The 27,813-nt window shown below is 36.8% G+C and overlaps 1 protein-coding gene across 1 annotated transcript; it reads right to left on the reverse strand.

Moving 5' to 3' along the window:
* Positions 1–3,156: 3,156 nt before the first annotated feature.
* On the reverse strand, positions 3,157–27,158 carry cnr1 (cannabinoid receptor 1). The gene is made up of 2 exons (XM_028797535.2): positions 26,910–27,158; positions 3,157–13,627 (listed from the first exon to the last, which is right to left on the reverse strand). The coding sequence occupies exon 2, from the start codon at positions 13,567–13,569 to the stop codon at positions 12,142–12,144; it is 1,428 nt and encodes a 475-aa protein (XP_028653368.1). The 5' UTR covers positions 13,570–13,627; positions 26,910–27,158; the 3' UTR covers positions 3,157–12,141.
* Positions 27,159–27,813: the final 655 nt, after the last annotated feature.

Raw genomic sequence — 27,813 nt, forward strand, 5'->3', positions numbered from 1 at the left:
ACCAGTTTGCATAGTCTGCATGATTTCAAGGTGTCTCAGTTTGGCAAATTTTAATTTTGCACTATACTTTTAGCACTATAAATACTGTTCTAGTCTTCTTCAGTTCCTCTTCTAATGCTGACATTAGACTCTCATAAATGATCTGTACACAGTGTATACTTTTGCAGAGTCAACTCCTAAATTCCTATGAAGCTCATATGGGGTGGTGCTGACCAAGAATAGTTCTGACAACTGTCTGTTTGTACTGTTTCACAGTCCAAATACAACTTCTGCTCAATGCTTGTAAGAAACAAGACTGAGACCTCCTTCATCAAGCAGGTTGCCAGCAGGTCTAATTTTTCCTGGGTTTGAATTTTGCAACTAGTTATTGTCTTTGTGAAGTTTACACTTTCCACCTGTGTCTTTGTGGGTTTTGCTCTGAGTAATTCAGCTTTCCTTCTGCATCTCCAAAAATATGCATATTATTATGAATGTTAAGCCAAAATTGACTCTGTGTGACTTAGTGGTGAAGCAGGTGGACCTGGAAACAACTGGGTGGGCAAGCAATAATCTGTTCTGGATGTTAAAGCGGCTTGTTTTATTGATAATCTAACTAAGGTCCACCCACTTGGAGTTTTGAGTGACTTGGTTTATTTGCGATCAAACTAAGGTCTAGGGGAGAAGTGAGCGACTGAAATAATTGACGAGTAGCATTTATAAAATTAAAAGGTTGGAAGGAGCCTTGATTCTGAATTAGGGGCTGGCCCCCCTTGCAACTTGCCCATAATGTGACTATGTGCATGAATATACCCTTTGATGTACTGGTAGCCTGTCCAGTTCTGCATTCTGACTGAAATGCAATACAGCCATGATATGTTTCAGGCTCAGAATTGGATTAAGCAGGTTTGGGAATTAAAAAAAATAGAAATAAAAAAGCTTCTAGCCTAGAGCTGACACTTACAATGTTTTATCCAATTGTTTGAGAGTAAACATTACCATAGGTCTCTAGATATGTCTAGGAAGGCTTAATTTTGTTCTTTTAGAAATTGGAAACATATTATACGTAAAGATACATTTTCTTAGTGAGAGTGACATCAGTGTTGTTTGAAGTAGTCTGCAGTCTACTGTCCGCAGTTGACTGATATCACTTTTGTATAATTTTATGCCACTTATTCATATTAATATTTATTTTATTTATTATATCTGTTTTTCTTTGTGTGGGTTGGTAAAGGAGAATGGCCTTTGTTATGTTTCTTGTGTTTTGTGGGTGGCTTCCCAAGGAGTGAGGCTACCAGCCAATCCCCATCAGGAAAGGCCCTCCATCCTATTTAAAAGCCCCACATAGTTCTGTTGGTTCATTGAATGGGCTTGGGAGTAGAGTGTTTTCTTGTGTTTCTGTGCTTTTGTTATTGCTTTGTGATTTTCTGAATTTTGAACCCTTGCTCTGTTTTTGACCTCGCCTCTGGATGTCACATCAGGACTGTGTTTATTGTTATGTTTGAACCTCTGCTCTATTTTATGGCCACAATTTTTGGTTATTGTATTGCTCAACTGAGCTTTGTACATTTCAGAGCCTTTGCAAATAAACCTTTTATTTTCTTAAGATTTGTCTTAGCCCTTTGGGTTTCTAGTCTGACGTTTTGACGGTGTTTTCTCCCCCACTAGTGGGCAACTTTTGAAAGTGTTTTTGGTATCTATGCTTTCGGGACTCCCCAATTCACAACATGGGCTTCACTGAGTCTATTCATGTTATTTTTAGAATTTTGCAAATTTATTTCATATTGTTTATTTATTATATTTTTATTCTGGCAATGCCATTTTGTGTACTGTTTTTTGGATAGTTGTTGCCATTTTAAGACAATCTTTGCATGGCTGCATCCAATATTACTTGTGGTCATTATGCCCGTTGTTGGTCACTTGTCTCGTCATATCTTGCATATAAGAGATACTGACACAACTACTGATATGTGGGTATTTGATCCTTCTTTAAAACTTTAGGCACAGATATTTAGGGGGAAAAAACCTAAGATAGTGTTAAGAGCATCTTTATTTTTTGACTTTTATTTTTGTTTTCTGAATTCTGGTTCTGATGTATCAATTTAGTTTGTCTCGTCTGCTTTTGAATTTCTCTCCTGTGCCTTGACTATAAATTTGCCTTTTCCTTACAGTGCCTAACATATCCCAGTTTTCTCTACCCTCAGGAAATATTCTTGAATACCTATAGCAGTCCAAGGGGTTCTCAACAAAGAAAAAAATAGATATCCATTTTTTTTTTCCTTTTGTTAGCTAATTTGTTTGTTCTCTTTTGTTGAAGGGATCAACTTTAAAACTTTGTGTGACAAATGAAACTGTTAAGTATTCAGCTGTGAGGAGGATCTGGACAGGTGGCATAATAGATGGCTCTGTCATGTGTTTTGTACAGAATTAGCAGCACAGCAAGAGTAACATTATTAGAAAGTAACCCTACAAGGTGTTCAATACCTAAAATCAGCATGCGTAACATGCTACAGATTGACTTCAGGGAGAGAGACGATGAGAGACACAGAAGTGTGTATTCATCCATCTATTAATTACCTGAACCTGCTTCTCCCAGCAGCCCTGGGTGTAACTCAGGAAACAGACTTAGCACCCTGACACACCAACACTGACATACACAGAGCCAATTTAGCAGACACGGAAACGGTGTGGAAACTGAACAGAAAGATGAGAGTCAGTCAGTCAGTCAGTCAGTCATTTTCCAACCCTCTATATCCTATCACAGGGTCATGGGGGTCTGCTGGAGCCAATCCCAGCCAGCACAGGGCGCAAGGCAGGAACAAAACTTGGGCAGGGCGCCAGCCCACCGCAGGACACACACACACACACACTCACACACCAAGCACACACTAGGGACAATTTAGGATCGCCAAGGCACCTAACCTGCATGTCTTTGGACTGTGGGAGGAAACCGGAGCACCCGGAGGAAACCCACGCAGACACGAGGAGAACATGCAAACTCCACGCAGGGAGGACCCGGGAAGCAAACCCAGGTCTCCTTACAGCGAGGCAAAGATGAGAGAATGATAAAGCATAATGTAGTGGATTCCTGGTGTTGCTTTAGGATCCAGTTGTAGTGAAGGCCTGGGTTTGGTAGAACAAGGAAAACAAACAACGGAACTCAAAAAAAAAGACCATACATTATTTTTTAACATTTCTGACTTTATTCATAGGCTTCTGTAAAGACAACATTTTATACATGAAACACTTTAGACCAATGGCCTGGGATGTAATTCTTTTTTCAACAAAGTATTTACATGCAGCCTTAGCACTGAAGCCACTTCACATCTGGGATTTAGCTGAACACTGAAGACAGTGACAAGAGCAGATAAAAACTGCTTAGAAAAACAGTCCATTATAATTATGACAGTTAACACTAACTTAATATACTACAGACCAAGAATCTCTAATCTACATATTTAAGTTTTCTAAAATGTACGTCAGTACTTCAAATCTAAAGTTTTATTTTTGATCAAGTCTTACAAATGAAACACTTAGTTTATCAGATATTCAAATGAGTCGTTGTTGTTTTTTTATTTTCATTTAGGTAGCCTTGGATCCTTTATAACCTCTTGTTTAATTAACTTCTTAATGCCATTAATGGAGCTAATATTTCAACAAACAGCTGCTGCAAGTGTCAGGTTCTGTGAATATCACCCTCCAAATGTTTTGACTAGCAGTCTTATATGTTATTTTTTAACGAGTAACTTCCAAAATCAAGTGCCCTCATGTAATTTGCATTCTAAAACACTTTAAATAGTACTTAATATGAAAGGCACAATGTAAAGGTTTTTTTTTTTTCATTTTTCATAGTAAATCCTTTCTGTTTTCAGCAAGACAACCCAGACTATGAGAGCACAGGTTAAAATTATTGGCTTGTTTATAACTTAATACTTGGTTGTCTATAAACTGTTTAGCTCCCCTGCCAGCTAAACTAAAATATACCCTTTTAGGTTGAATTCAAACATATGATTATATCATTAATCGTAATGTGCTTCTAGCTGAGCGTTCACTAATCTTGTAAATTTAAAAGGGAAGCACACGAACTTGAACAATCTGCCGGTAGCATCCACACATATGAAAGAAACTGACATATAGCAAGCACTTAGGCCAAAGGGATATGGCAATAAAACAGACTACTGATATCAGTAAGAAGTCACCTCATGCAACAGTTGTTTGCAGCTCCAAGCTAATTTTCTATTCAGATTTATTTAAATATATTCCTCTTCCACAGCCTTGCAATTTTCATAATTATGTTGCAACTCTTTTGACTTGCTAATATTTACAAATGAATCAAAGTGTAGGCACAGTTGCAAAATAATTGCTCAAATTAGTCACCTCGTTTGAATATCTGGTTCTTTCAGTGTGAAGGCCAAAACATAACTTTGACTCTGACAATTTTTAAAATTAAAAAAAAAAAAAAATTGAGGCACCCTGGCAATCTAACATTAGCATACTGTACATTTCTAATTCTCACAAAAGTCTATTTTACAACTGCTCTCAGAATTACCCCTTGGAGGTACTCAGTTCCTTTAAACAAGTTAACAAAATAAATATCTAAACAAAGTACTAATTTTAATAAATATATTAAATTTATCACAATAATAAAATATTTAACCATACATATGTTCATCAATGTCTCAGTTAATAGAACACACACAAGACTGAGACAGTAAAACTAGACTTTGAACAAATTTAAACATATTTATCGAATTGCCCTTTCTTGGAGCATATTAGTGTGACCAGCACACTAGCTAGGGTCAGTATCTGGAATTCCTTCAACTCATTTTATATTCTGAATGGATTCAAGAATATATGTTGCTCCTAACTGAAAAGTTTAATCTGAAGAGCCAAAAATAAGCTGCCTTTTAAATGCCTACATTTGAGCTAAATAGGTTTGGCCCATTAGTTCTAGACAACTGGCTTACAGACAAGACAAACAAAACAATATCCTTGTAGGTCCATCCACTCTTCCCCTAGTACAACTATGACAAAAGTGTGTAGCATTTCCCATATTATTATGCACAACTATTTCTAAAAGGTTGATTTTGACCATTTAGGGGTCCTCAGAAACGACTACAGAGACTTACAAAAAGTATTTTGATGTTCAGTAACACTACGAATCAAAATGTTCCTCAGATACTCGAAAACTAGTCTGATGAACAAGATCATTAAAATGACTGCAAAAAAAACTACTAAATGATGAGAAATATAGCAGCAGAAATAAAGGATAGATCTTTTGTTTTATTCTTTCATTTTCTAAACCTATTTATTCCTGTTGTAGTGTTGTGGAAATCCAAAGCATATCCCACCAACAAGACGTCAAACCAGGAACCAACCCTGGGTGGGTCATCAAGTCTTTTGTTAATGTCAATGTGCTTGTCAGGCTCAGAATAAGATGCCAACATTTTATGAGGGCCCAAAGTCAACTTGCCAATCTGTGTCTAAAATCTTTACTGATATGTGCCAAAACAAATAGTACAAGAAACAAAACTTGCACAAACCCAAGCAAGCTGTAGTGTCCTCATAATGTGATTAAACTGTCAAGGCTGATAAGAAAACAGGATGTCTGATTAGCACTTGAGTTAAAAGGTTTAGGCTAAGGTTAAAAGGTTTCAGATAATATTCATAAATTGGTAATTCTGTTATAAGTACCAACTAAACTTAAGGCATTACAATTTCCACCATAAATGTTTTGTTTATGCTTTATTTGTGATTTTGTTTTAGATTGTAAATTTGAAACATAAAATAAGCAGCCCTTAATTCCAAAGAGTTTCCTGTAATGAACAGAGGGCTTGTACAAGGACATTATATTTATGAATGAGAAGCTATTCGTTCATTTAAATAAATGGTTGTTTTATCAAACACACAAATTGGGACTATGAAATCTACAGGGCGCTGAGGACATATTCACTGCTATCCTACCCAAAATAATCTTGGAATACCGGGATGCAAACATAAGCATTCACTAGAATATGATCTGACCATCCTGCCATAACAGCCTCCAAGCACACTTTAATTTTACAAATCGATGGATTTGTGTCTTTACATAATAAATCGACATTATTAAATATATGTAGAATTGCTTATATTTGTATTTCATTAAAAAAATGGACAACTAAACACAGCTCTGTGCTTCTGAAGAAACGTGTTTTGTTCAATATGCTGCCATTTCAAAAAAAGATTTTTTGTCAATGAAGTTATTATCTTTTATTATAGGTCATATAAATCTAGTCTTTTGGAGTATTAGAATATATTCTTTAAATGACTAAAAGCATTAATTTTTAAAACTAAAGACAAAAGAGATGGCTGTCAAAAGACAATGATTAAGTGATAGAATTAAATGTAATGTCAGCTTAAAGCAGTCTTCAGTGAGATATCTATAGAATTAAAAATGTTAGTGCGGGCAATGAATAGCACGGAATATTTTAAATTAATGTCCGTGTTAAAAATGCCTAATCTGGTAATAATTAAAAACAACTACAAATGCAAATAGCCATTGGGGGCACACTCATGATAGATCCTTTTAGATATGAAATACGGGAGTGACAGAAATTGCCTGCAAAAAATGCACGGGCAAGGGAAAAGCAGATAATCTTAACACGAACAACGGTCAGGCTCGGCTTTGAATCAAAGACTTCGGAGCTGTGAAGCTGCAATGCTTACTAATGAATCATCTTGTGGCCCCTCACCTCTCCGAGACAACATAATTATGAAAAGCTAATAGTTGACTTTAATCTACAACATCATAAGCCAAATAGCACTAATTGTTATTCTAATCAGTTAAAGAAAGTCCTTGCTAAGACAGACTTCATTATTGGTGAATCATGTTTAAGTTTGGAGAAGAACCCTAATGAATAATAATGTCATACTGTTCATTAATTCTTAACGTGGTTGAATTACGAGCTGGGCTTTAGCAACTTCTGCCAAGACAGAAATAAACTGAGCCATTCTTCCATTTTAATCTCACATCTTTAAGCCTCTGTTGTTATACTTCAGCTGCTTCTCATATTTCATTTCAAACTGTGACTTCAGTATCCCTCAGGTCTGCTACGCTTCCTCAGATTCTATCTGCATTTGTCATTTGTTACATTTGTGGCCACACATTTTTGAGTTTACTCTCTCTCCATAACATTTGGATTTGCAATTTGTGTTTTTCCCACTCTTACTTTTGACAAAATTGTATTTAAATATATAACAAAGTCCATAATGTATCCATTATGCTTTCCAAGGTTTACAAGATGTGGAGCTGGAGGATTTATTTCTAGTAAAAGTAGTAAATAGCTTTGGAGATGGTCAGCCATGCCTTGCAGTTAGGGTAGCTAAATAAACTAGATATTTCTTATGCTTTGCTCTTGCACCATGGATTCTACTTGGCATCTTTGATAAAATGTATTTTTTACATATCCAAATCTCCATTTTATGGACCTGACATTCATTTCTGGCATCCACAGGCAGGTGGCAGCAACCACCCCTGGACTGCTACACCCACATCAACAACAACAACATTTATTTATATAGCACGTTTTCATACAAATGATGTAGCTCAAAGTGCTTTACATGATGAAGAAAGAAAAGTTTATAAAAAATAGTAATATATAAAAATAAGATTAGGCAATACTAAGTAACAAAGAATAAAGTAAAGAGAACAGAAAAAAAACTCCAGAGGGCTGGAGAAAAAAAAACCAAAACAAAATCTGCAGGGGTTCTGAGGCCACAAGAGTGCTCAGACCCCAGTGGGCATTCTACCTAACATAAATCATCTAAATCAGTTCTCATGGTTTTCAGGCTTCACGTGAAAGAATTAGATGATGATGATCAAGTGGACAGTCCCATCAATGTAGGGATTGCATGGTGCAAGATCAGGTGGACCACGTTTACTTATCAGTTATTAATTTTCTCCAATTTAACCTAACTTACATGCCTTTAACCCTGGTGCAGAGAGGCAGATGTGCTAACTAATGAGATTCTAGGCTGCCTTCACAAAAAACAGGTTATCCTATGTACCCTAACTCTTCCAAGGGTTATTTAGAGCTGAGATTACATAAACATGTGCTGGTGGTAAATGTTACTGGGTGTACAACAACTTAAGGACTGGCTTAAGGATGTGGCTAAAGTGTCTCTAGTCAAGGTCTCTGCAAAATCATGAGTGGCAGTGACCAGGTGACACCAGAATCACAACTATTCTGACCAGAAGCACCAGTCAAACAGCTGCAAAACCAAACTGCAGTAAGGGAACCTAGCATTCCAGCTACTAAGCACAGAGCAGCAAGACCCCCACAACAAAAAGTAGGCCCATTCTGATTGGATATCACCACCCTTGGTTTTAATCTTATAGTTGCACATTGTGAATTGAGGGAAGGGTATTATGTATGCGCTGTGCTTTAGGGTGGTCCTACTTACTGTTAACACCTAGGGATTTATCATGGGGCAGAGATGAACTAAGAGTTTGCTAATAATAAATGTTAATGAAACTAGAAGACCTTAACTTTTCATTTGACTTATTGCTTAAAAAGTGACATCAGAAAAAAGGATCTAGCATATTTCAGCTTTAAAATGAGCTCCAATATCCATCACAGATTTGATCATTCATGTTTGCTTAATTTGATGCTAGTGGGCACATTTCAGACTGAAAGCTCTCTGCAAAATTTGTTTTTTTGAGTAGCTGAGAGGATCTTTATCAAATTGGGCAAGCATTGTTGTGAGCTCCACAAGTATATTATGTTGTTGTTTTTGTTTTTTTTCACTGTGTGGTTCAAGTATCATCTTAAGCAAGTGCAACTTAGTTACAAAAACCAATATACTCAATTTTCTCCTGTCTGTTTCTATTGCGGAAAGCATTTGTTTTCAGACCGTGACTCATATGAGTGGTTCAAGCCTAATCCTTCCGTTTCCGTTCTGGATATTAAGGCTTCATCCTTTCTGAAACCTCATTATTTACCTACTATTTCTTACACACACATAAAGCTCTGAAAAAAAAATCTTATATGCAAAGAATAAGAAAAAAAAGCAATTTTGTTAACAGTATTCTCTAGCGTAAAAGACTGCCGCTATCATTTCTAAAAAGCCATAAATGTCATCAACTTGAGACTATTGTAGTTTAGCTCTGAAATGAAAAAGCACTAATGTTACATACTGCTTGCCATTTATGATTGAAATACTTCATTTTGAACATAGCAAGGACTTTGCATATTGTAGCAAATACATTTTTTTCAGAAAAGATATGGTTTACTTGGTTGTCTAAGTAACTTAATTTTAACTAATATTTAGGTTTAGAAAAATAATTCAGCAATATATATTCAGTTTTGAATGTAAAAAAGAAATTAGCTTAAAAATATGTAAGGTATAGAGAACTACTTGACTGAAATGTTTTGAATGTCTGCAAAATCAATAAAAAAAGTAGATTTTGTTTAAAAATACAAGATTTAATTACAATGTAACTACTGTATATTTCATTACCAGTGGGATCCTAACATTTCTGCAATGTTTTCTATTTGAACACTAGAAAATGACGGCCTATTGTAATCTTTTATAGCATTCAAGATGGTTTGGATTTGGCACTGTGGCTTCAAGATTTGTATCCTGTCTTGCTAATGTTTGCATGTTCTCGCCATGTCAATGTTGGTTTTCTTTGAGTACTGCAGTTTCTTCTGACATATCCAGTAGAAATTCAGATTTAGTTAATTGACGACTGTAATTTGTCTGCCTGGAAAAAAACTTTTTTCCTGTCCTGTCCTAGCCTGGGACTTCTTGAGGCTAATGTTGCCAGGTAAGCGCTGGCTTTCTGAACCCTAAAATTAGACTAAGCGGGTTCAGTAACTGGATGGGGAATGTTTAATGAGAAGAAGAAAACAACCCTAATTCTATAGCAAAACTTTCCTCCTAACGCTGTGGGTGTCATTACGGCTGCTGCTATTCGCTGCAAAAAAATCTCTTAATCAGCAGCTACTTCCTGCCAATTATCAAACTTGTGACTTTGGTCTTGAGTGCGTTCTGTGTTAAATTATTGTGCGTTCTTGTGTTGGTTCCTAGTTTGTGGCCTAATGCTGACATGACCAGCTCATGATTTCTGTGATCCTACATTGAACATAACCAGACTGGAAAATATTTGCCGTCAGTGAATGCTTGTAAGCACTTACAGAATATAGGCTAGTGCTACAGTAAATGAAAACTATGTTTAAGGACCAACACGAACAACCAGTCAAAAGTGAACTAACTTTAACAAATCATAAGAAGGAAATAGGTTTTACCTGTGCATGACATAGTTATTTTGGAACTGTCAACACAAACACAGTGATAGGAAGTTGGGTAAAACATAATTAAGTGTTTCAGCATTTAAGTTTGCATATCTTTGCAAAAGTCATGGATAACTTGAAGAAAAAACAATATATTTCTGGACTAACCCTAACCTAGCCCTAGTTTTAACCAGTTATATTTAAGAAGAGACAGAAAACTGTCATTTTTATTAAATAAGCAGCAGCTTTACCAGAAGCTATTCTTCTGGGCTCTTAATGGCTACAGACACTCATCCCTCCTCTTTTTAATAGTGTCTTAACTGATGAAACGTAGTAATATCTTCTATAATACTTGTGTATATTCTCTTCGTACTTAAAGGCATCTGTTCCTCAACTACCTTCTGCTAGAAAACAAACATACAAGGAGGAAGTGGTGAAAGTACATTGTGAAATTACAAATCTGATTGTAAATAGTTCCTGTGAAGTGTTACATATTTTGATATTTTAAAGTGAACCCAGCATGAGTAATATCGATTTGACATATATAATCTCACTTGTGAACAGTAAAATATTGTAGTAAGTGAGTGGTCAAAAAAGTACTGCCAGCTCTGTAAACTAAAAAGATGGAATTTGAAAAAGACATTTCTAAACCACTCATATGACCTCCTGATGCTTCAAAACCTTCATAAACACAAGTCTGTTGACTTGTTATACAAACATTTTCTGCTGTTCAATGTGAACACGCAGCAGGAGCTCATTAGCCTCTACCCATACAAGATTAATATCATCCATCAGTGCTGTAAATTAGCCCCTTGAGATGCCAAAACCATTACATCTTAAATTTGTACAGTGCTAATAGCAAAAAAAAAAATGACATATCTATTAAAGAGAGCTTAAAGTTTCTTCTTTTTTTTCCAAGCACCACGGATGGAAAATTTATTAACATTCAACCTTTCCAGCAAAAAGAGAAAAAAAGAAGATTCACGCAACCAGGGTTGGAATTTCCTATTTTCACAAAAAAACATCAAAACTGACTCACACTTCAAAATACAGGTATGGTAATTACACTGTAATTACATTGTACTTACAGGCTAATTATATATCATGCATTATTTACATGATATGTAATTAAAAGACACTCTTGTCTCCCAAAAGTGTAACTACATTGTGTAATTGCAAGACGTGTGTCTGTAATCCCTGTAAAATGATTCTGTAATTTTATTTAAGCCCCCACCAAATTTTTCTCTTTTCACTTTCAAACAACACACTCTGACAATGCGGTAAATTTCAATACTGATGAGCGAACTTTTCAAAATGATTAACAGTATGAGTTTATCAGCTGCACTTTAGTATTTATATACCATATTTTCAGTTCAAATATACATAAACACATTTTACTACAGAATACCAAGTGCAATAGCCCCTTTGCCCCATGTTTCATTTTAAAATATAAAATATGAATAGAACAGACCTGATTTCACAGTTAACAAATGATGTTGTTTGTATTGATCTTTATATATGCACTACTCAGAAAGAGTTCACTTATTACAAATAAATTGCATTTATACTTCGCTCAAGTTCACAGCCCGACTAATCATGAAAACTTTATTTACATATTGTTCTTTTTAATCCCCCCATGCCCCCCTTCACCATCCTCTCTCCCTCTCCCGTGGACAGTGCTCTCTATTGCGCACAACTCAATTTGGCACTTGGAGAAGGACCAAGAATTTCATGTTTTACAACAACATCAGATATGATGAATACTTTTTAACTAGAACAGTCCCCATGTGATCTTTATATATGGGGGTTTAGAGTGTGAAATGATTAAAACTACAGTAAGTGCTGTATGTTGCTTCTACTTGTATATCACAGCTGATAGTAGCTGAGTAACTCACACTGCCTCGGCGGATGTTTCCGTGGAGACAGACATGGTTGCTTTGGCTATTTTCACAGTGCTCTTCACACAGTTCTCTGCAGCTTTTTTGGCACTGCCAATGTGGTGTGATTGCTTGTTCTGACAATCAGATTCCACGCTGTTATCAAAGGGCAAGGCAGACTCTTTACAGAAATGGAAAGTGCTACGAAACGCATGCCTCAGATCTTTACTGCGCAAAGCATAAATGATTGGGTTTACTGTAGAGTTCATCAGACAGAGCATGCTGCAAAAGGCAAAGATGGTCTTGACGAGGTCATTCATCTTCCAAAAGAGATCATACAACATTATTGCCAATACAGGTCCCCAGCAGATTATCAGGACCACCAAAATAAGAACTAGAGTTTTTGCTAGCCTAATGTCCATGCGGGTTTGCTCTGGTCTAGTAATTTGCACTTTAGTACCATCAGGGGAGTACACAATCACACTCTTTTGAGTTCCACGGCTTAACATTCTGACGGCATGAGTGTGCGCCCTCCACAGAATGTACACATAAGCATAGATTATGAATAGTAGTAACACGCTGGTGACCCCAATCCAGAATAAAAGGTAATTTTCATCAATCAGAGGGAAAATATCTGAGCAAACAGAGTTGAGTTTTTTGCAGTTCCATCCTAACAGAGGGAGCACTGCTATGATGATTGAAATAGCCCACATCATGCAGAAGGCAATCACAGCCTTTGTTCTAGTAACAATCCGTTTGTAAGCCAGAGGCTTGTGGATAGAGATGTACCTGTCTATGGCAGTAAGGAAGAGACTACCCACAGAGGCGGTGAATGAGGCTGTAACTCCACCCAGCTTAAAGAGAAACACACTGGGACTGTCCTTGCGGTGGAAAACATGGAAGTCAACAAAACTATACACAAATATGACACTGCCCAGCAGGTCTGCCACTGCAAGGCTACCAATGAAATGGTACGAAGGTCTGCTTCTGAGGGTACGTGAGTGAAGGATGACACACAAGATGACAAAATTCTCCAGCACCGTGAAAGTTCCAAGTGTCAAGGCCAGGACAGCAATTGCAAGCTGCTGACTGGGTGTCAGGATCATAAAACACTCCATATCCATGAAGTTCTCTCCACACTGTATGTTGCCTTCCTCCTCCATGTAGGCAGGGGTCGATTTGTTTGTGTATAGGTCGGTAATGTTTGTTGGATAGAATGGAATGCCTTTTAAAAGAAGATCATCTTCTGCTGTTGACTTTCCATGGAAGGAACCACTACGGAATGCAGAGAAAGACAGTTTTTGGGATGAATATCCTCCCTTGGTAAAGTCTGTCTCAATGCCTGCTTCATCATAATTTACGTCATTCGAGCCAAGGTACTGTAAACCTGTGGTTATTGTTCGAAACGTCGTATCTGCTATACCATCCAGGACTGACTTCATGACTGCACTGTTCGTTTTCAGAATATGCCACAGCTTTTTTTGGAAAACACACAGAAACCTGGGAATAAAAGAAATAAGATATATTTATCCTTTTCTTTTTTCTAAACATGCATAGCATTCGGCTAGGGTACTTTTGAGTTCTGTCCATGTATTTTAAATACTAGCTGAGATACTAGCTGGCTGGGACAGCAGTTTCTAAAAAGGAACAGTTGTGAAAAGTTCTCTGTGTCATTCATTATTACCTTCATTTATGACATACATATTTATAAGAAAATAAGCAAAAATATTGAAGTTCATTTAAATAATCCAGAAATTTAATATGAACTCTTATGAAATAAAACAGAAACATAATAGTAGAAAATTTCAAGATGCTATGTTAAAGGAAGGATATGATTAAGTGAATATTTAACAGATTTTGGTGGGCTGAATGATACATATTGTGACTCAGAAAAACTGTATATTTTAGCTCCCAGAGTGGTGCTAAATAAATTGTATCACCAGAGCACATTGATTGGTTCTTGCAAATCAGACATATCAAATATTAGGACTAGCACAAGTATGTACAGACATATACAGATACACATGGAAGCCACATGCTGAATTGCAATTGCCCAAAACTCTTTATCAACTAATCTAATACAGTAAATAAAGGGACAATGTTCTTCACCTCTCCTTAAAAATACTCCTGAATTGTAGGAGCTGCAATTCTGACAATTATAAACACAGACTAACAACACAGCCCACATTTTCCCACATGACAATATCTTGTGCAGTATTTAAATATTAAGTTCATATACCTTACAGAAAATCTTAAGCAAATGAAATGTACCACTTTCAAATGCCTTTTTCAGAAATTAATTAGAAAGAATAGAATTTTTGAAAATGTGTGCAAATCAAAAGGATTTATTTTAGCTATAAAAATATATACAGTATTTCTATAATTCTGTTATAAATATGGAATTAAACCTTTTGCAGTGATGTTCACCCTCTAGTATATATAGTAAGCAGAATGGGCTGGTGTTCCATCCTAACATTCTCTGCAAGCAAACTAACTGTCTCTAACTACATTCGAGGAAAGTTCCTTTATATTAAACAAAATTCCACATTACAAAAATAATCAGTAATTCTCAAGGACTATTAGACTTTCTGAGGTGCTATGATTTTATTTATCTCTCACTCACTAAAGAACTGAATTCTGGTTTATAGGCAACTCTGAGTTGGCTCAATGATAAATAACTGGTCTCCTGCAAAATACTCACTGGTATCGAGAAGAGAGAGACATATGTCCCACTATAGACCTTGACAGATATTAGCAGCTACAGAAGATCAATGGATGGGCATTGTTTTCAAGTTTTATATCATATAGTGTGTATTAAAAAAATAGATGTTTGCAATTCAGTTTTCCAGAAAGAAAAGCTTTCCTATAATATATTTTATAGATATCTCTCTGCAAAGTAAATGTGTTTCTTCCTACATTTTTTGTAATTTCTTAAAAAATACCTACTTTTACATCATCTAAGACAATAGTGATTTAGTTCATTAGATCAGGATTGAAATAGTTAATCATATTTATATACTAGCTGACCCAGTCCACAATAAATTGTGTACCATTGGTCTAGTACTTAAATCTAATTGCAGAAGTATCATCTAATTGAAATCAATTCAACAGAGAGTAACTACAGTCTACAAATAAATAGCATTTTTCATTCCAACAGATAACATATACAACTTGCACTATAACCTAATAAAAGAAATATTAAACAGAAATAAAAAATATGATAGGAAATAAGAAAAAGGCTGATAGAGGAAGCACTAACGCCATGGAGCCCATTCACACAAATGGATATCACTAATGGTATGAAGGTCGGGTTCTGAAGTTTGGGCTATGGAGGGTATTGTGCCCTTTTTATAGCTGTTAATGGAACTTGTTATTTATTAACATAATTTATTCCAACTCTGATTGAGCTACATTATAAAGGCAGATCACCAGAATATTTAATAGACTTGAAGGAGAGTAATACTCCCTAATATTATTCATTTTTATTTTCTATTATTTTTTTCTATTTAAAATTTCTTTTGTTAGGTTTTAGTGTTGGGTGCATATGCCATCTGTATAAATGTGTAGAGAGGCTAGTTGATTTCTGTAGAGAAAATAAATGAATGGTTGTTAATACATGGTTTAAACATGAAAAGAGACAAAAAAAACACATGTAAAAAGCCAGGAGACCTAGAAAGATATCAGATTGACACAATTTTGATAAGACAGCGTTGCTAAAATAGTATAAAGAATGCTGGTGCTCAACCAGGGGCAGATGCAGACACAGACCATAATCTACTCGCAATAAAACTAAGATAAAGGCAAAAGAAAATTAAAGTAAATAATAAACAAGGGAGATGAGACCTTGAAAAGCTGAAAGGAGAAACATTGGAGATATTTATATTGGAGGTGGAGCAATACCTAGAAGATATGGGAGACAGCCAAGAGGGGAGTACTGATGAGAAATGGAACCGAACAAAAACAGCAATTATAAGTGGATCAAACAGCATATGTAAAATTAAGTGGAAAAAGATTAAGAAACCATGGATCTCTGAGGATATGATAAAAGTGATAAATGAAAGAACAGCATGGAGAACTGTGATTTTGCGACTTCTGTCATCGTGCTATTATAATTTGGTTGCGGCACCAATTTATTCATCTGAATCCAAGAGACAGGCTGCTGGCAGAGGTGAGGGGGAAGCGGGACTTCAGGAGTAGGGAGCCGGGCGGGGCCATCCTCACTTACATGCCAGCCTCCATTTGAGTCACTCTACTTCTCGCCACTTGTTGAGGCGTACCTTGCCTCTGCTTAGCCAGCAATACCTGTTTGTTCAACAGACATTATCATCTACAGATTGTTAAAGAGTAACATTTAACGTTTTGGAGAGAAGGATCGCAGCTGTGTGTATTTTTAAAGGGTACCTGCTCATTGGTAGAGATATCACAGCTACGTGCTCTTCTCCCCACGTGGGGGGCACTCTCCCATCCGAGCTGAACACAATCAGATACAGTGGCAATGTTTGACGTTGGAGCGTACCTACCTTCCGCTTTGCCATGCAAACTTTTTACATTTTTGGCAAAGAGATCACAACTACATTTTCACCCCTGATAGCAAAACCAAAAATATTGTATATCAAGAGGCCCTCGGATACAAAAGCTATTAATAAAAATTCTTCTCAATACAAATTATTACATTTTTTAAAGATTTTTAAATGATTTTTAAAGATTGTCCTGTTTCACTAATACGCAGGCGTAGCTGCGGGGAACAGCTAGTACAAGATATAAAGGTTCTAATTGAATAATGCTTTCTGAAGGACAAGGTCTACAAAAACAGGAACAAAATAATAAATCTGAGAACTGAATTAAAAATGTATTAAAAAGTAGTTTGCAAAAAGAATATCATATTTTTGGCGGTGGAATCACGCAGGGAGTGGCTCCTCTTCCCAGCCCACATCAACACTGAAATGGCAAGGCTGAGACATGAGCCTAAGACAGTGGACATTACAAGCAGTATATTCTACAGCTTAGCTAAGCTACTACTTAGCTAAATACAGAACTCTATTTAGACATTGGCTGATCTGGCCACTTAACTGAGACATGGCTTTCAGCAACGCAGCGAGTGTCTCTTCCAGTTTCGCTGTGCATGTGCTGCTGGTTACAATCATAAAATGACCAAGAAACATCTCAGTCCAAGTTGATCTTGCAGTCATATCAGACATATTCTCTGTTATAGAAACAGTAATGTTGGTGAACAGGCATAGCTTGAAATCACTACAGGTACAGGAACTGAAATCAAATATAGTCAAATGCAAATGTGGAACAAAAGCAGTATCACTAACAGACCATAAGATTTAATGGCAACAATGTATTTTTAACCTTTGTAAAGCTATTTAAAGTAATGACAAATGTATGAAGTGAGACTAATAGTAAAATGCAAGTAATCTGATTTGTCTGAGTTGAAAACACATTTCATTGATTAACAGGTCAATGTTGGACACATACATACCAGCTTTGGTTTTCAATTATTCCAAACTTTTTTATTACCCTGATGAAGTACTGATGAATCATTTAAAAACAAAGATAGCAGGCATGATATGGCGGTCAACCTGATCTGCCTACAGGCATGTGATTAGTGAATGGTACCACACCAACTGCACCAAGGATAACTATTACCATGTTAGGCCATGTATACGAGAACAAAATTACTCATTTAGTTTAGCTTCCTCACTGGTGTCAAGACAATTACTTTAAGGGTGTCAGTTAGGGTTGTACAACTCATAGAAGGGACATCCCAACAGTTAGGGAGGTATTAATACGAGAGATTACTAAGGACCAACATACAACAAAGGCCTTGCTACTGACAACATAGTAAGATCTAGTTAATCTATTACCATATTCTATCCAGGATGCCTACACCACAAGGCTAGTGCTAGTCAACCTTGAATATATGCAGCCATTTTTAATGTTCAAATCTGTAAGTGATGCTGAACCATTTATGGTTGGGATAACATACTTAGCTCAATTAATTATTTGCTAAATCGAGCATATCAAAAACGTTTAGCAAGAAACACAGTTGACTCAGTTGACAGTATTTAGCCATTTGTATTCTTTTCCATTTTAAAAAAATGGGGCATCAAAATGTCTTTGAAGTTTAGAACTTGAAAGTTTAAAATAATGCATTAAATATGTTCATGAAGAATGCCACATTCTCAGAAATGGGGTCAATTGTTGGCTTTTAACTGGCCCTAGTCTAGATGTGAGGTGAGTGTGGGTGAAACCCAAATAGGTCCTGTGATTAACTGTCCATAGGCTGTTCCCTGTACCACTGGGATAGGCATCACCATAAAATTGGATTAAACGGGTTTGAGAATGAGATGAGATGAGAAGAATTACACCAATCAGTGTCATTTAGTTCAAAAATATTTTTTACACCTGATAGAATACAAAAAAGAATAAAGCTGCACACCAATAGCTCTATTAAGAATATTAGTAACACATCATATGAAAAAGGCTACTAATTACATCTAACTTGCCTGAATATCTGCAGTAGTCCCAAACTGCTTTTTTTTAATGCAGTAACTTTAATTTTACATTTATGTAATGTTCTTTACAGTAAGGAGTACAAACAATAATTATCATAACATAAAATAAAATAAGGCTTTCAGTGTGCAAAGCAGAAGGCATAGGTGTGGAGATTTTAGCACAATAACAGAAAAGTAAAAAAACGTAACTGTGATACATGGAATAATTAAGAGTGCCATAAACAAGCAGCCTCAGTTTGAATCCTACGAACAAGGAATGTTCATTGACAGACACAAAGTCCGCAGAGAGTTCCAGAGCGTGGGTGCTTTACTGCTATGTAACAGTTTGGAAAGAGTAGTGAACCAAATGATTCAGTCAGCAAGAAGTCCAACACTAGAGTATCCCAGCTGCTGCACAGTTTTATAAGGGGCACGTAGGGTAGTCATCTAATCAGGCATGATTAATTTCTGCTGGTTGCATGTAAGAGCTGAAGGGTGATTATAACATCATCAAGGCATCAGTATGTTAAATTTCGAGCTATGTTCAGATGGTGTGGTTCAGACATTCAGGCGCAGCTTTTTGTTAAATGTGGCTACAGTTAGTTGCTCTTAGCTGCTACTTGAGAGATGAACAACACCAAAGGTAAGAGCAAATGAGAACGTGGGAGTGTCAGAGTGAGACACATAAAGTGGTGCTCTAGGTTTCTCAAAATTACCATTGTATTTGACGCACAGCAGTGCAGTGTGGGTGTATACTTGCTCATTCTTCCCTCTGTAGTACTGAACATAAATTTAAATATAATTGAAATCAATATAACATTACAAACACTTCACTACCATATACTGTACTTGCTTGCATCATTTGTTGTATTGCAGAGATCCTTTCACAAATCATCTAATAAATACATATTAGTCACATAAAAGGAAATTTCATTGAAAGGAATAATACATTTTTTCCCATCTTCAAGCATTTAAAGGTTGCATTAAGACAGCATTTGCCCTGTATTTTCTTTACACTGATTTAGTCGTTCTTAATGTTATTTGTAGTATAAACATGCATGAAGAAATTTGAACACCAGTGGATAAATAACTTATCATATACAATGTATTATTCATAGTTTTCCCTTTGTATTGCTGTTTTCCACCTACATCACAAAAATATGCATGTTATGCTAGTAGAAGAACACATTCTGTGAAGGATCAGTGCACCTTTAGGGTTGCATTCTGCCTTACGTCTAAAGCTGTCAGGGAAGGCTGTCATCCCTGTGATCCAGAAGTGAAATAAGAAGGTTTTGACATTTATGGATGATCTTGTGGTGGCACGGTGGTGCAGTGCGTAGTGATTCTGCCTCGCAGTAAGGAGACCTGGGTTCGCTTCCTGGGTCCTCCCTGCATGGAGTTTGCATGTTCTCCCCATGTCTGCGTGGGTTTCCTCCGGGTGCTCCGGTTTCCTCCCACAGTCCAAAGACATGCAGGTTAGGTGCATTGGCAATCTTAAATTGTCCTTAATGTGTGTGTGTGCTCTGTGGTGGGCTGGTGCCCTGCCCGGGGTTTGTTCCTGCCTTGCACCCTGTGCTGGCTGGGATTGGCTCCAGCAAACCCCCGTGACACTGTAGTTAGGATATAGTGGGTTGGATGATGGATGGATGGATGATCTTGCTAATTCTGAAAATAAAAAAAATCATTCTGATAGCATTTCTGCAGTAAAGCCTCAAAATATCACTATTTCAAAACAGGAAAAACAGGCCCAGAATTAGTGAACATAATGAATGAGAGGAGTGTGAAAAGAAAAAAAAATGAACACCATATGGTGGTGCAGTGGTTAGTGCTGGGGTCTCATGGATCCAGCCTCCTGGGTTTAAATTTTGTACCATTTTGTCTTTATAGAGCTTGCATATTTTCCCTGTATTTTTGTGGGTTTTCGCCACATACCCCATTTTCCCCCATTAAGGACGTATATTAAGTTAAATGGAAATTTTTGACGTAACTCCCCCCCCCTCCCCCCCTCTCCCTCTCTCTCTCTCTCTCTCTCTCTCCCTCCCTCCCTCTCTCTATGTGTGTGAGTATGGGTGTGTACATGAGTGGTATCTGAGATGGACTAGCGTTCAGTCCAAGTCTAGTTACTAGCTGATGCCCAATGTTGCCTGAAAAGGATCCAATTGCCTGCAAACCTGAACTGGATTAAGTAGGCTTGAGAATGTTATATTAAAAGAAATTAGCAGTCTGAAATATTACAAACAGGGAATTTTTAACCTTATCTTCAATGAAATAAATAACACATAGCAGCACTTGTCTGCCAATGCCAAGTTGTTTCTTCGCATGTGATTCCCGGGGGGCATACATGAAATTTCTAAGAGTAAAAAACCTATGTCTGGTTGAATGTGAAATATGAAATGTGGTTCTGTGAGGTATACCAGGGATGGAGAAGAGTGTAGGAGAAATATATCTTAGCTCAGAAGCTGATGATGAAACAAATCACAAATGAGCTTTTAGTTCTGATCAGTAGGCTGAAGAGATGTGCAGAAAACAAGAGCTACATGGGTAGAAGAGAGAGAACTGCAAAAAAAAGATCTATGCTATAACATTTGAACCAGGGAATCTTTGCATCATTGATTCTCAGACCACAATTCAGGATATACACAAGTTATGACCGTTAAAAGGAAATTAAGACAAGAATCTAGATATCATCCCTTTGACATATCCATGACTCCTTAAATGCACTTCCCAATTCATTTTTATGTCTTTGTCTACCAGATTTATTTTATCTTGTGTTGCAACATAAATTGATTTATAAAATGTCTTTAAAATTGATAGTTTTAGCTCTAAAATAAATAAGTAGCAAAGGTTGGATGGATTCATCTTCAGCATGAAATAACAATTTCAGTTCAACCAAACAAATCAGTGCCTGCAACACTCTTATCGTTCATCCATATACTAAACTCACTTTGTCCAGTTTTACACCAAAATAATAACCTGACTTGAACCCAGCAAAAATGAAAGGACCCAACTATTGACCATAAGACATATTATTGTGATTTCAGATAGAAGAAATCATGAAAGATTCTATATAAAATTCAAACATTAACTTATACTCTTATAATGATCTTAACATAATGCAAAACAGTTAAACATCAAGATCTCAGAACCAAGCTGTTTCTCTAGTAACAATTTGCTTTACAATATGAATATGTTTCTAAAGCATTCTGTCCATGTAGTCACTACAAAAGCCTGTATATACAATAAGTAAAAATCACACTGGCTACATGTAAAGTATTAGTTCCAAGCTTGTATCCAGTTAATGCAGACAGACAGACTGACACACACACACACACGCACATATATATGTATATATATATAATTATTATATTTTAATAGTGCTTATAGTACTCATAGAACCACATGAATGTTTCAATAAATGCAGGCTGAAAAACTCATTACACTGGGGCTTGAGATGGTATTTCATAATTGATCCTCCTTTGCAATTGTAGGAATCATTAAACTAAGTCTTCTGAAAATTCAACTGTGAAATTCTAATAAGTTTTAAAAATAGTTTACACTAAGGAATATGAATAATTTCAGATAAATTTGCACAATGTAACTTAGACCACTACTATTAATGTACGTAAAGATAAGCAAACCTGAGTTAATCTTATTACAGTATGCTGCACAATATTTTAAGTTCAGAACAATTTTAAACAATTTCTGAAGCAATAAGTCAGTCCAATCTGATTACCTCCTACAAATTTAATTTCTCTCACTCATGAAAGCTTCTTTGAAAACTGACATCCAGAGTGCACAGACCTGTCAGATCAAAGATTCAACGACTACTGTGATTTCTGCTCCTTTACTCAAAATTAGTGCAAGTGATGAGGATTTGGCAGAATGGAAAAGAAAATGCTGCACTGAAGGACTGAAATTATTAATATAATGAATTAACAAATAGACATTAAATCCCTTTGTAAGAACAGAAGCATTTCGAGGAATGAAAAGAACATATATACGCATACAGGGTGCTATCACAAATATTGTGCGTCTGTGAATGAAAACTACAAGTGCCATATAAACAGTGAGCCATGTAAATATGGGATGAAACACCCTTGAATTGTAAATAAAATAGCAGCTTAATTCAGTTTAGGAAGAAACATCTAATTTATTACCAAATTTTTCTTTAAAAATAAATTGATCTTTTTCATCATCTAAAATGCAACATAAAGCAAACAGAATACATCTAGCCATCATTGAACCCACAGTCAGGGGTCCAGCAAAGCCTGCCTCACATCCTAGCAACATCTTGCAGAACGCAGCACTGGACGGGTCAGTAACAGAATACAAAATAACCTAATACAAAATTTGATGACAGATTATAAAAGAATTGTAAGAGAAGACATGATGCAGTTACAAATGGTGGGTCGGACACCTTAACTTGAATGCAGTAAATCTTATTTTAAAGGAAGTTAAGTTCTCTGCGATATGTCTCCCTTGAGTTTAAAGAACAGCTGTCTCATGCATTGTTCTCTTATCGGACTCTGCATTCAGCTGGCTGAAATTATTCTAATGCAGAACCTTAAAGGAGTGATAAAAACCGTCTAACTGTGATAAAGTAAATTGTATCTTGATAATAGCCTGTAAATCAAATATGGTTATATAGCTTATGCGGTAAACAGATAAACCGAAGTATCGTAAAATGGCACAATACATAAAACTGGTTGGGGTATGTGAAAAAATACTTAATAAAGACAGTTTCCAGAAAATTGTGGGAGACGATGCAATCTAGTATATCTTGTACGACCGTTTTAAAATGGACATCACTGATAGATTATTTGATCAAAAGCAAACCAAAATGTTTCCTTCGTCCTTTGTCTTGACTTGACAGGATTATCTGCATTTCCTTTGTACTGGCACTAGCTCATTAACATTAAATGGACCTCCATTATGTATGCTTGTTTCGCTTAAATGCTTTGATCATTTACCTGATTTTATATATATATATATATGTATTACACAGCATGTTTGTTCTTAATTAAACAACATTTTCACATACACTATCGCTCTATTCTTGACCTGATCGGCGTAGACCACTCAACGTGATAAAAATAAGTAAAGGAGTAAACAGAAAATGAAATGAAACACCATTCGTGTTCGAAACTACTAAATGGGCTCCGTGTATACATATATTCGTGCTGTGCTTAGAGAAACTCGTGTAACACAAAAAGAAACGAAAGAAACTAAATATGGGTGAAGAGAATGTTATTGTCGGTGTTCGGAGTGATGAAATTCCTGTTTGCGTAAGTTCAAGAAAGCACCAGTAGAGGGCATTGTTTACCGAAAATGGTTGGCTCAAACACCAAGAGCATAAAGGATCTATTCCTCTGTATACTTTACCGGGGTTATTGTGCAGCTTTTCTTACAAACTATAATCCGACATTATAGTACAGTTGTCCAGTTCACAAAACATAAGAAATTCAATACCGAGAACTTCGCCGCTGGTCGGAAGCTATGCCGGTTGCAATTGCAGCAAAGAGCGGGAATCGGGGGATACTCGCTCACTGCGGGTGACTAGTTTTCTGGATTTAATACAGGAATTAAAACGCGATTGAAAATCAGCGATGTCACCCAATTAGTTTGTAGTTACTAACAGTGGTTACTTCCAAAAACAACAATGCATTAATCCTATTGATTTGGCTACAGGGCAAGATTTCGAGTTCCCGACGTCTGTCTACTTTGCACATTTTCCTGACTCGGCTTTTCTTACATTCAAACCCGTATGGGTGGTATTGGGTCGCTCAAAGCACAAGGTACAATAAACAGGAGCACTGTGTGATTTGCCAGGCACCTGACGGCAGCTTTCCATTTTCTGCTTGTGCGGCACCTGTTGCTTGAAGAAGCTCGCCTATTTGTAAAAAAAAAATTTTAAAAATTTTAAAAAATAAAGCACGTCCAGGTGAGCCAGACGTCCTGGGATTCCGCACAGTCCTGCCCAGCGCTGACCGAGGACGACCGCATTCGCAGCCGCTCGCTAGCTCGTAATCAAAGTACACCGTACAATCAGTCAACGATCTCAGGCTTATTTCATACTAATACTGGCTTTTATCTCAGGCGATGGAAATTCCGAAAACTGAGTTTAAAAAAAAGGTTTTCGTCTTGGAATGCAATTACCTAAGAGACTGCCTGGAGTTTTAAAAAATAAGATGCACTCGTGGATGAATGGATGGATGGACGGAGGGCAGCTCAGGGGAGTATCCCAAGCTAAACCGTAGCCAAACGGAGCACTAGCAAAACCACACTAATACCGCTGTTAGATGTCATCTAATTCCACCCTCCCAGTTATAGATAGATAGATAGATAGATAGATAGATAGATAGATAGATAGATAGATAGATAGATAGATAGATAGGGAAAGTTCTACCGAATGAAGCCTTTTAGAGTTTTGGTATTAAACCACACAGGTAACACAATCATATCTGACGTTAGCACGTTAATATTCCATTTATTAACTGAATCACTTTTTCCTACACTCGATTCTAATGATGTATTCTTTGCCATTTATTAGACGTTAGACAGTGAACTCTTGACTTTACCAATCATGTTTGGTCAATAACGGCACATAAGATTAATTTGCAGCATGCATTCCTTTTACGCGATTGTTGCATCGTGAGCCAATGCAACCATGAGTAAAAATAGGATAAAAGCTTTCTTACTTATTCAATACACTGAAGCGCAAATGTCTCTTCGGTGAAACTTTAAAACGCCGAGGACAGAGTCAATCTATATTCATGCCACGGACTGTGCGCATCGTGTGCGACCACAAACCTACACATCTCCTCTGCTGGAGGGCAGCTCCATCACACTATGGGAATTGACAGAGAAAAGGAAAAAAACTGAAGTAAAAACACGGCCGAGTAGCTCTAGGCACGTTTTCGCTTCGCCGAGCCTGGCGTGTAGCAACTTCTAGTCATACATAATAACAGAGTCTTATTATAGACTCACATCTGCACATTGCAGTTTATAAGTCATTTATTTTTAAATGTCTTCCTTTATACAACCCGAGATGTTTGAAAACGGCATGGAATTACATGTTTGTAATTGTGAATATATCTATTATTTGATGCAGATCTCAAATCGAAACAGTTCGTGTGCGTTTATAATGTTTATAAAAAGAAAGGGAGAAACTGAGTCGAGACGAAAGGGAGTTAACAGAAGTGTTAAAGTTCGCCGTGTGCTTCATTAAGAACGCCACGACAAGTGGGATGTATGGAGTGAGACAGGCAGCGGGGACTCTGCGCATGTTTATTATTAGTAGCAGCAGCACTTACACATTTTTGACACCAGTGCTTTGTGTCTTTGTTAAGATCAATAAAATCTCGATTTTTTTACGCCGAGCCAAGGAAAGCGGGTATACTCAATTTGTTAGAATGAACTATACGATTAAAATGACACCCCGCACAATTGATCTCTGATTACTGTGATCTAAAATTCGATGCCTTTCGTAACACGTTTAGATGCATGCTTTTGCTAATATCGTTAAATAAGATTAACACTTGTAATATAATCAGTTTGCACCATTGCAGGTGTTGTTGAAACTAGCTGTGAAAGGGGTCCAGGAGGATGAAACCCCGCCTCTGGTGATGTGCAGATGTTAGCTTGCTGGGGTTGCAACACAAAAGGAGATTCGGGTTACAGAAATTTTAGATAAAATGTCATCTTGCATAAACAATACTGTTCTTTTCGGGGTCAGAAAATCAAGGTCGGATGAAAATCAATACACTTGAAAGCTAAAGAAATCAATGGGACATGAGTAGGGTGTTTGATGTTTCCTTTGAGTCCGCGCTTCAGGACCTCGGGGCTAAAGGATACTATAACATTTGTGTGCGCAGAATTGCTCATTAACTCGCAGCCCCAACTCCGGCAGAGGTGAACTACGCAACGCAAAGAACAATTTATATAAGCGTTTCTTTTACGCAGCGATGCTTCCTTTATTTAAAAAATAAATAATAAATATAAAAATGAATTTTTCGACAACAGTATTACAGTAACAAAATCTAGTAAAGTTTGCATGTTGCATTGGTAAATTATTATGCTACGCTAAGTAATAAATACTACTAATAATATTATAAATAAAACGCGCACCTTCCATTTCATCTTTGATTTTTAACGTTAATTTTAATTTACGGTAGATAATTTTTGCTAACATTCTCAAACAGTGCAGATGTTCCGTAATTCCAGTTATATGGCATTTAAGAAGCAAAGGAGCGCACTCCCTCAAAACTTGCGATGTACACTACCTTCCGACAGATTCGTTAGTGCCCAGCCATTGTCCGATACAGGTGCTGCTTCTCCTCTCTGACACCCATCATCTCGTGCAGTCGAGCAAGTATAGTCCACAGCTCAAAGCGACTTCAAGAAAAACCTGTTGTGCAGCACGCTGTAGTCCACGGTCCGCCCGCCAGTTTGAGGTGGAGAATCAGATCGAGCTCAGCCTTTCTGACCACCAGGCGCGCCCCCCTAAGATGAGAAGTCAGTCTTCCTCGAGCTTCTACACTGTGCATATTTATGAAGAGCTGCGTCACGTGTTGCCAACTGTCACAACACACACACACATACATACACACACACACACACACTCGTGCGCGCCTGCGTGCGCGCGCACTCAACTTTCTATTCTTTATTCTCCTCCCTCACTCAGGGTAACATTTGCTAGACGAAAAAAAAAATCCGTCTACCGTGTTATCACACCAAAGAAGCTTACTGTTCAGAGGAAGGGACCCAATATTTCACAAAATAATTAGCTGTGAGTCGACAGAAACGAGTTTGTTACAGGTGTATGCTGAATGATTATTAAGTGTTATTGGCATTAATTACTAAGGGCTAAAACCACTATTTGTACACAAAGCCCTTTTGAAAAATCTAAATTTCTTTGGGTTCACCGTATACTTTATTATTTTTATTTTTACCGTGTAGTATTCATATGTCAAAGTCAAAGTACTACCAATTACTTTTATTGTAAGGTATGCGTAAAGGCTTATGGTGGCAGGCATGAAAATGTTCCTTTTAGATGGTGTAATCAAACAGGCAACCAAAATATCTTAAAATTTGTTATACCTGCGTAATACGTGTAGTTATACCTAGCATTTAAAAACACAAAATGTATCGTTTCTACACTGCATTATTGTGAAAATTATGTGTGGC

Source organism: Erpetoichthys calabaricus, chromosome 3, assembly GCF_900747795.2.
Source record: "Erpetoichthys calabaricus chromosome 3, fErpCal1.3, whole genome shotgun sequence".
In the NCBI taxonomy this organism is placed as follows: domain Eukaryota; kingdom Metazoa; phylum Chordata; class Cladistia; order Polypteriformes; family Polypteridae; genus Erpetoichthys; species Erpetoichthys calabaricus.

Excerpts from the sequence above, each read along its gene's own strand:
- cnr1 (XM_028797535.2), bottom strand. The coding sequence starts at position 13,569 with ATGAAGTCAGTCCTGGATGGTATAGCAGATACGACGTTTCGAACAATA.